This window comes from Lethenteron reissneri, chromosome 10 (genome assembly GCF_015708825.2).
Source record: "Lethenteron reissneri isolate LAM-NWPU_2019-01 chromosome 10, ASM1570882v1, whole genome shotgun sequence".
NCBI classification, from domain to species: domain Eukaryota; kingdom Metazoa; phylum Chordata; class Hyperoartia; order Petromyzontiformes; family Petromyzontidae; genus Lethenteron; species Lethenteron reissneri.
Window position 1 is genome coordinate 14,475,907 of NC_083788.1, and position 15,521 is coordinate 14,491,427.

The following is a 15,521-nucleotide window of genomic DNA, read 5'->3' on the forward strand; positions in this document are numbered from 1 at the left end:
GTCACCAGCTCCAGATCTCGGTTCCAATTCAATCCCTGCCCCCCCTACCCCCGAAGACAGCAGACATCGATTCCTGAAGTGTACCGAGTCCAACCCGGATGGGTGGTGACCTCAGCTATGTGACTGCACAAGGCGCTCAGGGGAACTAATCCAGAAGCTGAGGCTAGGGTTGGTGAATCATGGAAGGTCAGGAGTCTTGCTGCCTGAATGAGTGTCTCCTGACTCTCACGGGACTTCTCCAGGCACTCCCCGTACCTCTCCCCCTGGAGGTGGAGGAGTTGACAGGTCAACACGCTGCCGTAGAATTTGTGACGTACCACAGTCTTCTCACGGAGACACGGGAAACCACAGACAAGCAGGAAGGCAGAACAGGCGCCAACAATTGCCCAAGCTCTCGTCCAGTTTTGGGAAATGTGGCCATCTTCATTAATAAGTGCGATATAGGCTGGTGAACAGAGTGGAACAACGTGGACGTCCAGTATAAATACCTCATTTGAGATCCAAACATCGCACCTCAACGGTTTGACATTCCTCCTTACAGGCTGATGCTGCACCACATCTCCATAAATGATAAATGTAAGACAAGCTACAGTCATGTCATTGTTGCCATGCAACCCAAACTATGAAACTTCGAGTAAACCCACAGAGATATATTAGAGACTAGCGGGAAGTACCCGGTGTTGCCCGGGCGAAAAAGACACACATCGACTTACACTCACATAGACATCAACCCACACACACAAACACATCGACTTACACTCACATAGACATCAACCCACACACACAAACACATCGACTTACACGCACACATGGACTCACACATGGACTTACACACACACATAGACTTACACAACAACAACCGCAATTCGCCACTAAGTGGCAGTGACGACGCTTGTGCCAGGCCATGTGCACCTTGAGGCCACGTGAAGTGTCGAACACCCGCTGGCAGGAGGTCACGGGGCAGACCCAGGTGCCACGGGTCGACTGAGATGACCGAGATCACTGGCTGATGCACCACCTGTGCCCCTTACTGTGCCAACTTGCTGTGCTTTAGCCACCCGACGCTCCGCTCATTGTTGTGAGCGTCGCTCCTCCCCCCTCCATTGTTGTTGGAGGGCGACTGCTTGCAACTGCTCAGTAGCGTCATTCACGAGCCTCCACAGAGGCCGATCTTGACACCGCTGGTACCAGTCATCGGCAAGTCCACTCAGCTCCACATCCTCCTGTACCACATCACTCCATCTCTTCTCAACACACATCGACTCACACACATACATAGACTCGCACACACATCGACCTACACACACCGACTTAAACACACATTGACTAACGCATACATCGACCGACACAGCGACTCACACACATTGACTTACACACACATCGACGTACACATAGTGACTTACACACATCAACTTACAAACACATCGACTCACACAGATTGACTTACAAACACATCGACTCACACAGATTGACTTACACACACATCGACTCACACACACACCGACTTACACAGCGACTCACACACACATCGACTTGCAAACACAGCGACTCACACACACATCGACTTAGACGCACAAACATATATTTTTTCACTGACACATCGACACACATGGACATACACGCATGCAAAGAAATGGACTTACACACTCACATGGACCCCACACACACATCGACTAGCACACACATCGTCTCACACACACATCGACTCAATCCACACCCCCCGAACAGCATGCATGGAGACAATCCAGAGACTGCACAGTTACTGCTGCAGAACGGGCGAAGGAAACACTTCTTTCCTACTAGGATTATGTTTGTGACACGGACCGCGTTGAGTGTCTGTGCATCGCCAGATCATTGCCCATCACCAAGGGGCGTGGGACACTGAGCGGCCTCTCGCGGCTGCAAGGGTCGCCGTGGGAGAGCGATTCCACTCGTGACAGCCGGAATCGACGTAATCGATATATGTACCGGGGAATCGATGAGTGGAATCGGCGCTGTGGCCTGGATACGAATCGGTGGGGCGGGGGGCAAAGGAGACGTCAGCGCGGCCTGGGGAGCCTCGAGCGCAACCACCACAACAACCACCACCACCACCACCAGCAGGGTCACCCACAACTATCACCACAGTCTCAATCATCTCAACCAATACCACAGTCGCGACAGCCACAGCCTCGACCACTGGAGCCACCGCCGCCGTCGCCGGCGCTGCGCGTCTGTGAGAGGCGCCGCCCCGGAACGTCGCCCCGGGCGATGCGGCGCTACACGGCGCGGGCTTAACCCCGCGGGGAGCCGGGGGAGCAGGAGGCCCGCCCGGGCACAGCGATCCCGGCCCCAACTCGCCCGGCCCGGCCCAGGCCTCGGCTCCCATCCGCGGGCCGCGCGGGCCCCGCGATGCCGGGAGGGACGCGGCTCGGGGCGGCGCGGCCCGGGCCCCGCTGCTGAGGGAGCCCGGGGCCCGAGGCGCGGGCAGTGGGGACACAGCGACGGGGTAAAGAGGGGGTGTGGGACACAGAGGGTGTAGAGAGGGGGTAGGGGAGAGAGGGGGTAGAGAGGGGGTGTGGGACACAGACGGGGTAGAGAGGGGGTAGAGAGGGGGTGTGGGACACAGAGGGGGTAGAGAGGGGGTAGGGGAGAGAGGGGGTAGAGAGGGGGTGTGGGACACAGACGGGGTAGAGAGGGGGTAGAGAGGGGGTGTGGGACACAGAGGGGGTAGAGAGGGGGTAGGGGACACAGGGGGTAGAGAGGGGGTAGGGGACACAGAGGGGGTAGAGAGGGGGTAGGGGACACAGAGGGGGTAGAGAGGGGGTAGGGGAGAGAGGGGGTAGAGAGGGGGTGTGGGACACAGGGGGTAGAGAGGGGGTGTGGGACACAGACGGGGTAGAGAGGGGGTAGGGGACACAGGGGGTAGGGGAGAGAGGGGGTAGAGACGGGGTGTGGGACACAGAGGGGGTAGAGAGGGGGTGTGGGACACAGAGGGGGTAGAGAGGGGGTGTGGGACACAGACGGGGTAGAGAGGGGGTAGGGGAGAGAGGGGGTAGAGAGGGGGTGTGGGACACAGAGGGGGTAGAGGGGGGGTAGGGGACACAGGGGGTAGGGGACACAGAGGGGGTAGAGAGGGGGTGTGGGACACAGAGGGGGTAGAGAGGGTGTAGGCGACACAGGGGGTAGGGGACACAGAGGGGGTAGAGAGGGGGTAGGGGACACAGAGGGGGTAGAGAGGGGATAGGGGACACAGAGGGGGTAGAGAGGGGGTAGGGGACACAGAGGGGGTAGGTGACACAGAGGGGGTAGAGAGGGTGTAGGGGACACAGACGGGGTAGAGAGGGGGTAGGGGACACAGAGGGGGTGTGGGACACAGACGGGGTAGAGAGGGGGTAGGGAACAGAGGGGGTAGAGAGGGGATGTGGGACACAGAGGGGGTAGAGAGGGGTAGGGGACACAGAGGGGGTAGAGAGGGGATAGGGGACACAGCGACGGGGTAAAGAGGGGATGTGGGACACAGGGGGTAGAGAGGGTGTAGGCGACACAGGGGGTAGGGGACACAGAGGGGGTAGGGGATGAAGAGGATTGGGGTCAGAGAAGGGGTAGAGCTCTAGGAAAGGGTTGGCATCTATGTACTTTGCGTTTGTTGAAATTATTTTGCACCGTGTGTAGCCGGAGGTGCAATCGATGGTTTGTGTTGAAGCTCGGCATGCGGGGGGAGAGGGGTGTAGTTTAGGTATAGTTAGGGCGGATCAGGGATGGGGAGAGATAGGTGTAAGGGTTGGGGTTATTAGCAGACGGATAGGCGTAGGGGGAGCACGAGAATTGGGGTAGTGTGTAGGGTTGTGGATAGACAATCTTGGGGTGAGGAGCTAACAGCCGATTAACAGAGGGAGTCGGAGCGGTTTCCTGGATAGCGAGTTGTGGAAAAACTCCACATTCATATGGAGGGAGACTGCTGTTGAAGTCGGTCCCCACATGCAGTGGTTTCTACTTTATCGACTCCGGAGGGAGAGATGATGGGCTGAGTCAACTCCCAACAAGCCACCTTAGGGCAAAGCTAACGGGTTGGGGTCAAAGCTAACGGGTTGGGGTCAAAGCTAACGGGTTGGGGTCAAAGCTCGGCCTAATAGAGGGGATGGGGTTAGAGGTTTATGATAGAGGGGATGGGGTTAGAGGTTTATGATAGAGGGGATGGGGTTAGAGGTTTATGATAGAGGGGATGGGGTTAGAGGTTTATGATAGAGGGGATGGGGTTAGAGGTTTATGATAGAGGGGATGGGGTTAGAGGTTTATGATAGAGGGGATGGGGTTAGAGGTTTATGATAGAGGGGATGGGGTTAGAGGTTTATGATAGAGGGGATGGGGTTAGAGGTTTATGATAGAGGGGATGGGGTTAGAGGTTTATGATAGAGGGGATGGGGTTAGAGGTTTATGATAGAGGGGATGGGGTTAGAGGTTTATGATAGAGGGGATGGGGTTAGAGGTTTATGATAGAGGGGATGGGGTTAGAGGTTTATGATAGAGGGGATGGGGTTAGAGGTTTATGATAGAGGGGATGGGGTTAGAGGTTTATGATAGAGGGGATGGGGTTAGAGGTTTATGATAGAGGGGATGGGGTTAGAGGTTTATGATAGAGGGGATGGGGTTAGAGGTTTATGATAGAGGGGATGGGGTTAGAGGTTTATGATAGAGGGGATGGGGTTAGAGGTTTATGATAGAGGGGATGGGGTTAGAGGTTTATGATAGAGGGGATGGGGTTAGAGGTTTATGATAGAGGGGATGGGGTTAGGGGTGAAACGTAGAGGTGTAGGGTGGGATTCGAGGGATAGGTGCTTAGCGGTGAAGCTATCTTTCATGGCTAGGAGTGGAGTTTGGTGTATAGGGTTAAGATATGTGTGTGAAGTGTGTTGTGACACGTGTTGTGCATGTGGGATGTGATGCGTGTGATGCGCCTGTGTGCTGTGTTGATGATGTGTGGTGTGACACGTGTGATGCGCCTGTGTGCTGTGTTGATGATGGTGTGACACGTGTGATGCGCCTGTGTGCTGTGTTGATGATGTGTGGTGTGACACGTGTGATGCGCCTGTGTGCTGTGTTGATGATGTGTGGTGTGACACGTGTGATGCGCCTGTGTGCTGTGTTGATGATGTGTGGTGTGACACGTGTGATGTGCCTGTGTGCTGTGTTGATGATGTGTGGTGTGACACGTGTGATGTGCCTGTGTGCTGTGTTGATGATGGTGTGACACGTGTGATGCGCCTGTGTGCTGTGTTGATGATGTGTGGTGTGATACGTGTGATGCGACTGTGTGCTGTGTTGATGATGTGTGGTGTGACACGTGATGTGCCTGTGTGCTGTGTTGATGATGGTGTGACACGTGTGATGCGCCTGTGTGCTGTGTTGATGATGTGTGGTGTGACACGTGTGATGTGCCTGTGTGCTGTGTTGATGATGGTGTGACACGTGTGATGCGCCTGTGTGCTGTGTTGATGATGTGTGGTGTGACACGTGTGATGTGCCTGTGTGCTGTGTTGATGATGGTGTGACACGTGTGATGTGCCTGTGTGCTGTGTTGATGATGTGCGGTGTGACACGTGTGATGCGCCTGTGTGCTGTGTTGATGATGTGTGGTGTGACACGAGTGATGCGCCTGTGTGCTGTGTTGATGATGTGCGGTGTGACACGAGTGATGCGCCTGTGTGCTGTGTTGATGATGTGCGGTGTGACACGTGTGATGCGCCTGTGTGCTGTGTTGATGATGTGCGGTGTGACACGAGTGATGCGCCTGTGTGCTGTGTTGATGATGTGCGGTGTGACACGTGTGATGTGCCTGTGTGCTGTGTTGATGATGTGTGGTGTGACACGTGTGATGTGCCTGTGTGCTGTGTTGATGTGTGGTGTGACACGTGTGATGTGCCTGTGTGCTGTGTTGATGATGTGTGGTGTGACACGTGTGATGTGCCTGTGTGCTGTGTTGATGATGTGTGGTGTGACACGTGTGATGCGCCTGTGTGCTGTGTTGATGATGTGTGGTGTGACACGTGTGATGCGCCTGTGTGCTGGTTCGCAGGGTTGATGTCGACCGAGCGAGCCGATTGCGGTGAGGTGGCTGGCGAGGTCATGCTGCGCTTCCTGTGCCCCGGCGATGTGGACGCCGTGAAGCAGCTGTGCAGCGACTGGTTCCCCATCGAGTGAGGCGCCAGCACCACCCCCACACACAGCCACGGCCCCCCACACTCACGCGCACACGTGTGTGGGAGCGAGTGTGTGGAGCAGTGAGTGGTGGGTGAGTTTGAGGAGTGGTGCATTGTTCCGTGTATGGCACGAGAAACTGAGTTGCGTTTCCCGCTGACGGCTTACATAAGTGGCATGTGGTACATGGACCTGTCTTGGGTCTCTTCTAGGTCGACTAGTAGCTCGCTGTACGTGTGAGCATCGGCATTGGGGAGACAAAGGCGGCTGGGCTCTGGTGGCCACACCACCCCCTCCTGTGCTCTGTTCCCTCTCGGTTCTCACCGTCGGCATTTGGTCCGCCGGGCCGTGTGTACCTTATTATTATTCTTGGGATCTTTCGGTAAAGTCACGTAGATAGGTTCTTTACCAAAAAATCCAAACAATATGGATTCCTGCAGTCACGAAAGCTTTAAGTCAAGATTTTACATTGGTATTGTTACGCTTGTTTCCAGGAGGGTCCTGCCAGGTTTTCGCAGTAGGGGGCGATATTGCTCCTGTGTCCAATCCCAATTCAGTAGTTTGCAAGTATTTTTTTAGCTTTGCGATGCTTGGCCAATATCAGTTACTCTGTGGATTTGTAGCTATGGGAGGAAACTGGAGTATCCGGATGACATGCATGCAGAAGAGGGGGAGAACCCACACACACCTCCAATTACCACGGTTGGCTACGTATGGTGCTAAAGATGTTCAACATACATATGGACACTACAGAACAGGGAAAACATACGAACCTCACGCACACGCACATTTACACTGCGGAACAGGGAGAACATACAAACTCCATACAAACACAGCAAAGATCCTCTATATAGTCTTTAACAGATTGTTCGGACAAGTGCTGTTAGCAGGCACCGATCAAGGCCTGCATCGCTCACGAGGAGGTGGGTGGACAGCACCATGCCTGGTTATCTTTGTCGCCCTATACCTACTATAATCACCCAGGAATGTCTGTCCTTAACGCTCGTGACGTCACTCCATATCGATCAGCCCCCCTCATTAATAATCATGAACAGGTTATGTCCTCCACATGGACCCCCCCTCCCACATTAATAATAATGAGCCGGTGACGTCACTCCACATGGAGCACCCTCCCCCCTCATTCATAATCATCAGCAGGTGACGTCACTCCACATCGAACAGCCCCCCTCATTAATAATCATAAGGTGACGTCCTCCAAATGGACACCCCCCCCCCCATTCATAATAATTAGCGGGTGACGTCACTCCACATAGGGGGCTGAGGTGTCTCCTCCCCCCTCCTCGACGTCAACTTACAACCCTCGCTACAAAGGCAGAACCCTCACGTCACGTGGTCTCCGCTATTGAGACATCAAAGTAAAAAAGGACGTCATGATGAACAAGGGATTATAACCTTAAAATGAAATAGGTCTGTGTCACCGCGCCCTTACTAATTGCACACGCATTGATGCAATGACTATCACGTCGCGGTCTGCTTTTCGCTTGCAAGTTTCAGATTTACTGCAATACACCCGTCCTTGGACGGGCAAAAGGCGAGTTGCTGATGTTTACAGATTGCACCAGGTACTCATTTGAGACTGAGTCGACGATGGGAGGCCCAGGACTTGTTCAGATAATCGTCACTGGTATTGGTCATGAGCGGGAACTGAATTCGGGTCACAGGATTCGAAGCGCAGCGTGCCAACCTCTACGCTACCTCCCGCGCCCTGCCAGGTACCCGCACTCGTGGTACCAAGACATCACATCGAGCGCACGGTTCTTCTCCCTGGCCGCCACCTACGCCGGCACCATCATTGGCATGATCGTCGCTGAGATCAAGCACCGGACTAAGGTGCACCGTGAGGTGGGTCTGTGATGCCTGCGTCCCCGCATGCCAGCTCTTCCCACGGCCTCGGGAGTTTGCGTACCTGTCAAGTCAGCGAATTAATGCTAGCACACGGTGTGCGCGGGCGCCAAACTCTGGCGTTGTCAATGTTATTGTTTTTATTATTTTAATAGTAATAATTAAAGTATGTAAAGTGCATTTCATCCATAGATCCTAATGCGCCGTGTATGGCAAGCAGAAAATAAACAGAACCACTGTTTTACATCCAAAGCTGGGGGGTAAAGGACAATTTAAAGAGGTGAGTTTTGCTTGTTGACCCAGGAAAGTTCACTTCGCTATGAACCCGACAACCCGAGTTCCATTCCCGCTCATGGCCAACATCGGTCTGAACCGGTCTAGGGCCTCCCCTAGGTCGACTTAGCCTTGTGCAGTGTGTGAACCTAACCACTGCGGAGACGAATATGGCCGGGCATGGTGCTCGTCACGCCACCCCTTCTTATTGGCTTTCATATGTGCTCGCGAATCAGCACTTAGTATGAATTACTTTTATGATTCCGTTTGTTTACCAAGGAAAGCCTCGCCGAGACTCAGAACTCTTATGCATGGGGGTCCCGCCAAGTTTTCACAGTGGTGGGTGTTGTTGTTGCTGTGTCTAATCCCAACTGATAAATTGTATTCAGGTATTTTTTCAGCATCGAGATGTTTTGGCCAATACGAATTACATTGTGTGGTTTTTATTTTAAATATGGGCGTAAACTGGAGAACCAGAAGGAAACCCATGCAGGTTGAGGACCTACAAAAAGGCGCTCAAGTGTGGAATGGAACCCAGGCGCTTGTTGCTGTGAGGCACAAGTGTGACCACCCACATCACCCTGATGTTTGATGTGGGTGAATCCGCATGACTCCGTGTTGTCACTGTGGACAGGATGCAGACGTGCTGGCGTCCAGCTTCCCCAGCGACACGCAGGTCACCTACATCCTCAGCCTGGGCGTCGTCAAGGAGTTCCGCAGCCGGGGAATCGGTAACCATGGCAATGAAACACATGTGCAACACACAAAGCCAAAGATCCCCTTATTACCTTAACAGACTGTTGGGGCAAATGGTGTTAGCGAGCACCTATGACGGCTGGCACGGCACACCTATGAGGGGGTGATGTGGCCGGAACCACACCTGAGGGAGAACACAAACTTCTCGCAGAACTGCACACAGAACTGCACCTGGGTCTGGAGTTGAACCCAGGTACCCTTGCTGAGAGTGTTAGCACAGCGCTGCCACCTCCCTGCCGCTTAGTCCCGAGAGCCCGAGCAGTTCACACGGGGGGGAACCGTGTGCGTATGAGGGTACCCATGTGCGTGTGTGACTGCACGCGCGTGTGCGTGACTGCGCCCACAGGCTCACTCTTGCTCGACAGCCTCATGGCTCACATCGAGGCGGCAACGCAGGACCGCTGCAAGGCGGTGTACCTGCACGTACTCACCACCAACGCGCCAGCCATCCGCTTCTACGAGAACCGCAGCTTCCGACAGCACCACTACCTGCCCTGCTACTACTCGATCCGCGGCGTGCTCAAGGACGGCTTCACTTACGTGCTCTACCTCAACGGGGGGCACCCACCCTGGACAATCGTATATCCTTCCCCGCGCCGGCTCTGCGGAGGGGCGAGGGACGGCGGTGCCGCCGCGGTCCCAGGAAGCTCGGCCATGCCGGGATGGCTGTGCCGCGCGGCGGTCCCCGTGGCCCTGTTCCTCGCAGTTTGCTGCGCCCTCCTGGTTGTTCACCGCGGTTACGCGCTGCTGATTTAAGGTTTCGGAAGGGGTCCATTGGTCGCTTTGCATTTGCCCCCAAGGTAAAACTTTTCCTATAAACTCCTCACTGGTGGCAGGGTGGTGGCAGCGCAGCAGTGGCACTCGTGCCTAACAGCAAGCAGTGCCTGGGGTTTATTCCCGATTTGATACATTTTCTGCGTGGTGTTTGGATGTACTGCAGTGTGTGTGTGGCAAGCGGTGGTGCAGTGATTAGTGTACTGCGCTCCGAAGCGAGCGACCAGTGTTCGATTCCTGCTCACAACCAATAACATCGGTCAACATTGGAATGGTTACTGGGTCTTCCTGTGTAGGGTCAACTTGGCCTTAAATGAGTGCCTGGTACGTAGTGTCAACATCAGCACTGGGGAGATATATGCCCAGGCATGGGCCCGGCCACACCACTCCTTGTGCCTTACCGGCCTTTTGAGGGTGCTTTCTTAACTGCACTTGCCCCAGCAGTCTGTTCAAGGCTATTTGGGGGATCTTTGTCTTTTTGTGAGTGTGTGCAGTTTGCATATTCTCCTCCTGTTCTGCATGAGTTGGCTCTGGGTTCTCCGGTTTCCTCCCATAACCAGACCCACACACACAATGTGTCTCTTGGAGGAGAGACCCTCACTGACTCGTGATACGTTTGCCCACCTGTCCATGCTTCTTTGTGCACTTTTAAGCTTTTCGAAAAAATATTGGTCAATGTGCGTATTCCTGATCAGAAGACCAGTTATCTGATGTGATCTCTCCACTGCTGAATGAATGCCTCCCCAAGCCAAAACTTGCGATGCAACAATCCATCTTGCTCCTACGCTATGAGTTACGTTCTTTGCTCCATCTCCGTGGTGAACCTCGCCTTGGATATGTTCCCTCGTTTGGCTGCCATTTTTCGTTGGTGGTCGCCTCATCCCTTCAGTGACGCGTCCTGCCCAAGCACACTTGTGTTTTTTATCAGCTGTATGCTGGCGCTGTTGTGCGTTCTGTGGTCCACGAGTCGCTCCTCCTCCTGTATTTCGTCATTTCCAGCACGAACCGCTCCGTGTTTCCGTGCACACCGCAGCTGCTGTTGCCTTTGCATTGTCCATTATTCTGTTCCATGTCACATCCGGTACTGCACACCGATTAAACTCGTTCTTAATTAGGTACAGTGATCTGCTGCTGCTTTTCCTTCAGTTTTCCTCAAGCGGTCTTCCACCCCCCTTCACCCCCCCCCCCACCTCACTGTCGTTACACCTCTTCATTTGATCGTTTTGATCAGGATCGCCTTCAGTAGCCGCTGCTATTGGATCACTCGCTCGTTTCTGTGTTCCAGTTGTCTCAGACATGTCTCCATTTGTTCAGAGAACTTGCTGTACATGACCTTTGCTCGTATTTATCTAACACTTCTATAAGTAAGTTCTGCAATCACCTCTGGTTCTTTTCTGTCGGTTGCTGCTATGACTCCTCAACATCATTTAAGATGGTAAACATTTTCTTCATAGATATTTACGTTATATTCTCCCCCCTTTACACAAATTAAACCTCTCAGTGAATATATTGAAGATGATATGGACCTGAAGCTCCCCACGTAGAGAAACTGTGCACAAAAATGGAGAACAGAAAAATGTAGGGGCCGACCAACCGCTCTGCTCGTCTTCTCGTTTTCCACCTTCACTTTATAGATGACAAAATAAAGGCCTCTAGCTTGTTACATTACAGAAGCCTCTCTTTAGCTCTCCATCCCCACCGAAACCCTCCATTCTGCTTCACATTGATGGTAAGCGATTCGGATACAACTAGAGTCATTTCCTATACGACAGTTCAGTTGGAAATATAATTCGTCATAATTTAGTAGTATGCCTGAAAGCCCCAATGAGCAAAGAGGCTCCTGCCATGGAGTCGAGTGAGGTTTTTCTGTGAGGTGAGGATGCATGTCAGAAAGGGAGTCGGATGGCGACAGCCGCCTTAATCAGTCTTAACTAGACCCCCCCCTCCCTCATACACATCCCAACGAGCTTCGGCCTTTGAAAGCTGCCCTCTGCTTTAACGGTCCTATAGCCTGAAAGGTCGCCTGTTATATATTTTGATTTTACAGCCACAGTGTTACTGACACAGAATGTATTGTTAATTCCCTTGATGTGTTGCTGTGTGCATGGTGAGACGCATGGCGGGTGGCGCAACGCTGGCTGTCACAATCACACATCTCGGCACTTTCCCGGGTGTATGTGACCGCTGCCATGGCGCTCATTCGTGTGGTTAGTCCTGTGCGCTCCTTGACCACGCTGCACCGACTACATGCAGTATGTGGGTTCGGCGCTGGCAAGCCTCCGGCCCTGCTCGCTACCCCAGAGGCTGCTCCGCCATGCGCAGGGCCTTCTGCGCAGCCTGCTGCCCTGGCGGAGCCTGCCCGACAAGCCTGTCACCGACTACAGCCGCGCCCTGTGACGGATCTCCATGCTGAGGCTACCGTTTCCACGGTGGAGCTCTGCACTGCGCCTGAAAATCAACAACGGCTTGAATTTCCGGACGTATGTTTTTTTGAACGCCCTTTTGGAAACAGTCTGGGTTGCGCTCCCCATCCCCTGGCGGGACGAGTGGAATTTGAGCCTTCGAGCCCTGGTGCGGGTTTCAACCACGAGACGTCACGAGGCGCGAAGGAGGAGGCATGTGACGCCAAAACTAGTTGGGATGTTTAAGACCAGGAGACGAAGGGGACACTGGTGAATGGGGATGCCACCCCTTCAAACATCCTTCACGGGACACTCCACCTTGCCTCACCACCCTGTTTTGCTTCCAAGCCTGACCGTCACCGTGACAAGCGCACAGCTTCACGGTGCTTCCCTACCAGGCATTCTGGCCGGTGTGCGCACACTTCACCGTGTGTCCCACATCGGAGCCAGGAGCGTTGTTGATCGCCGTTGGGACCATGCTATGCGTTTTTAGGACAATGGAGGGAAACGGCTCGAATGCGTGGAGGATGCGGGCGACGCTCGCAGCCTCGCCAGCCTCGCGACGCAACGTTTGCCACCCTTGCATTTAAACCCAGTGTTGGCAGCAGGCATCTTTCACAAGATGAATAATATTGGTCGCAAAAGCCAACGTGTTAAGAAGGCATCTTGCTTGCGAGGACGTTCCCCGTAGGCCATGGCGTGCATGTGGCTTGGTAAGCTGTGCGTTAAGTATTGAATATTTGAATGCCATGTGAGCACCCTTGCCTGCGGTTACTGCATGATCGTTGCAATAAATCATGGCCTGTACATATACAATGCCTGCACATCCACTTGAACCGAAGTGGTAATGATCCGAGTTGTGTTTCCTGGCGTAATGATGCTCCAGTCCGCAGCAAGCTCTGGCCTGCAGTGTTCTCTGACCTGAAGCGGGCTCCAGCCTGCAAAAAGAGTTCGGGCCTGCAGTGGGCCCCGACCTGCAGCAAGCTCCGGCCTGTGGCGAGTCCCGACCTGCGGCGGGCCCTGGCCATCGGCACCTCTGGCCCCTGCACGGGCCTCGGCCTGCAGCCCACTCCGGCCTGCAGCCCGCTCCGGTCTGCAGAGGCCTCTGGCCGTTCATAGCAGTAGGCACGAACGATGCGTTTCACCCTGCTCCAGTTTTTACGGCCGGATCGATTTTATGAACGTGTTATCGTATTTATTAACATAAAGTGCGAACTTTTAGAAGAGACGGCACCATAACCGACTGCATTTCAAACCTGTAACAATATCAATAAATGTTTACAAGCGCCAAGCGAGTGTGAGCACCGCACGATGGGGCGTAAGGGGTCAACCCTGAGGGCTTCGCTCGGTCTACAGCTCTTCAACCCAAAGCCGGCAGCAGGGAGATGGTGGTCGATGGCTATACTTTGTTAAATATATTTATGTTCTCTAACGTTACTCGTGAAATAAATAATGGGAACTTCACATCAAGTGTGGGGCTGGAGAGTGGGAAAGAGGACTAGAGGTTTGATGGAAGACGTCGCCGGGTCCAACCTTTGTGAAAAGACTCCTGGATGTGTTTAACTTCCTTCGCACCGTACGTAGCCAACTGCTCATCGGAGGTGCGAAAGTGTGAATCCCAGGATTAGAGCTGTGGTTCATGGCTCGCGTCTGTATTCAGGGCTGGTGTTGAGGGTGAGTGTCTCGTGTTGAGGGTGAGTGTTGAGGGTGAGTGTCTCGTGTTGAGGGTGAGTGTTGAGGGTGAGTGTCTGGTGTTGTGAGTAGAGGCCCCCGCTAGTCGCACTTCCAGACGCACACGGCTGTGTGGCCGCCGTAGTAGAAGTAGAGCAGGTGGCCCGGCTCGTACACCACCTCCACCGCGTAGGTCTCGCCCACCACCACGTGCCACGTACACCCAAACGTCTTGTCCATGCTCTCCTTGATGATCCTGGCTGCTGCCTGCGTTACGGGCAAGGCGGGGGGGCACAAGGCTGTTTAGAGTCGTGTCTACTGCGGCGCGGGAGCTCACAATGTGCCATCGTGATCGGGAGCTTGCGTCCTCACCATTTGGTCGCTGCTAAACTGCTCGCACGCGTTGAGGCAAAGTTCCACGGCCTGCGTGCGCATCTCATGCGCCATGTCCGAGTACTGCGGGGCACACCACCATCGCCATATCACCCCACAGCACACACACACACACAACATCGACGTGTTCCATATTTATATGAACCCGGTGAAAACTCAGGCCACGAGAGAATACAATTTTGGTATTGCACGAACATAAATGAAGTTCAATAAACTGTAGCGTGAGCTTTGGCAGATTAAGTTTATACCAATGATTCCACAATTGTAATTAGGTTACAGAAACATCGGATTAGAGGCCGACCGAAACTGAATTTCTGGTTTCGGCTGAAACAGAAAGTAAAAAATTGACTTTCGGCCGAAACCGAAACTGCCGAGAGAGGAAATTTGCCAACTTCCGACGTCGAAACCGAATTCCGGCCGGCCTCTATCGGATGCCTTGTAATTACACTCAGATTGTAAATGTGGATTACTCTACAGCGCACCGGTGTACTGCATTAGTAACGAATTGGCATGTTGTTTACGTGACAAACCTTACGAATTGGCTGTCAGGTGATGACGGGTTTAATGACAGTTCAGCGATCTAACCCCAAAAAAACTGGATTGTAATTACGTGTAAATATCGCACCACCTCATTGCTGTTGCACACCATTCCCACCGCCTTTTCAATCTTACCATCAATCACATCGCATCACACATCGCCCATGCACACCCCACCAGCAGCACCACAACAGCAGCAGCAATGCAACTCGTGAAATTAATCATCGGAAGTTCACATCAAGTGCGGGGCTTGCAGGATGGACAAAAGGTTTCATGGAAGAGGTCCGTCAAATCTTTGTTAAAGGGCTCTGGTAGGAAGTGGCACAAGTAGCGGTGACGTCACCACGTCGCTTGTGCCAGGCTAGGTGCACCTTGGACACCGCACCTGCACCAGCGCCTGCGTCTTGAGCCACTTGAAGCTGACGCCGCTTTTGCCCTTCGCGCCCTGCGCCATCGCCTCGTTTCCACAGCAACGCGGGGTGGGGGAGGGAGGGGGGGAGGGGGGGGGGAGGGGGGGGAGGGGTGGGTGGGGGAGGGAGGGGGAGGGGTGGGGGAGGGGGAGGGTGGGGGAGGGGGGTGGGGGAGGGGGGTGGGGGAGGGGGAGGGGTGGGGGAGGGGGCCGGGGTGGGGGAGGGGGCCCCACGCCCCCTGACCACGTGACGCTCGATCCACATT

At 54.0% G+C, this 15,521-nt stretch overlaps 2 protein-coding genes across 5 annotated transcripts; one reads left to right on the plus strand and one right to left on the minus strand.

The window, feature by feature from the left end:
• The first annotated feature begins 2,014 nt into the window (after nt 1-2,014).
• Nucleotides 2,015-13,461, plus strand: NAA60 (N-alpha-acetyltransferase 60, NatF catalytic subunit). Of its 4 annotated transcripts, XM_061549573.1 has the most exons (6): nt 2,015-2,488; nt 6,056-6,176; nt 7,911-8,040; nt 8,948-9,044; nt 9,416-9,650; nt 12,084-13,461. In XM_061549573.1, exons 2-6 carry the CDS (start codon nt 6,061-6,063, stop codon nt 12,238-12,240), a joined length of 735 nt encoding a protein of 244 aa, XP_061405557.1. In that variant the 5' UTR covers nt 2,015-2,488; nt 6,056-6,060; the 3' UTR covers nt 12,241-13,461. The 4 variants fall into 4 exon arrangements, with proteins under 4 accessions (XP_061405557.1, XP_061405552.1, XP_061405554.1 ...); XM_061549568.1 differs by having other exon boundaries at nt 9,416-13,461; XM_061549570.1 differs by having other exon boundaries at nt 7,911-8,028; nt 9,416-13,461.
• Nucleotides 13,462-13,474: 13 nt separating this feature from the next.
• Nucleotides 13,475-15,337, minus strand: LOC133340996 (dynein axonemal light chain 4-like). Its single transcript, XM_061549574.1, has 3 exons — nt 15,232-15,337; nt 14,289-14,372; nt 13,475-14,183 (listed from the first exon to the last, which is right to left on the minus strand). The coding sequence occupies exons 1-3, from the start codon at nt 15,298-15,300 to the stop codon at nt 14,019-14,021; spliced, it is 318 nt and encodes a 105-aa protein (XP_061405558.1). The 5' UTR covers nt 15,301-15,337; the 3' UTR covers nt 13,475-14,018.
• Between the last annotated feature and the right edge of the window lie 184 nt (nt 15,338-15,521).

Coding starts and splice junctions, on each gene's coding strand:
- LOC133340996 (XM_061549574.1), bottom strand. CDS start 15,300: ATGGCGCAGGGCGCGAAGGGCAAAAGCGGCGTCAGCTTCAAGTGGCTC. Junction 14,373..15,231: donor AGACGCAGGCGCTGGTGCAG/GTGCGGTGTCCA, acceptor TGTGCCCCGCAG/TACTCGGACATGGCGCATGA. Junction 14,184..14,288: donor AGTTTAGCAGCGACCAAATG/GTGAGGACGCAA, acceptor CCCGTAACGCAG/GCAGCAGCCAGGATCATCAA.
- NAA60 (XM_061549568.1), top strand. CDS start 6,061: ATGTCGACCGAGCGAGCCGATTGCGGTGAGGTGGCTGGCGAGGTCATG. Junction 6,177..7,910: donor AGCGACTGGTTCCCCATCGA/GTGAGGCGCCAG, acceptor GCGCCCTGCCAG/GTACCCGCACTCGTGGTACC. Junction 9,045..9,415: donor GTTCCGCAGCCGGGGAATCG/GTAACCATGGCA, acceptor CTGCGCCCACAG/GCTCACTCTTGCTCGACAGC.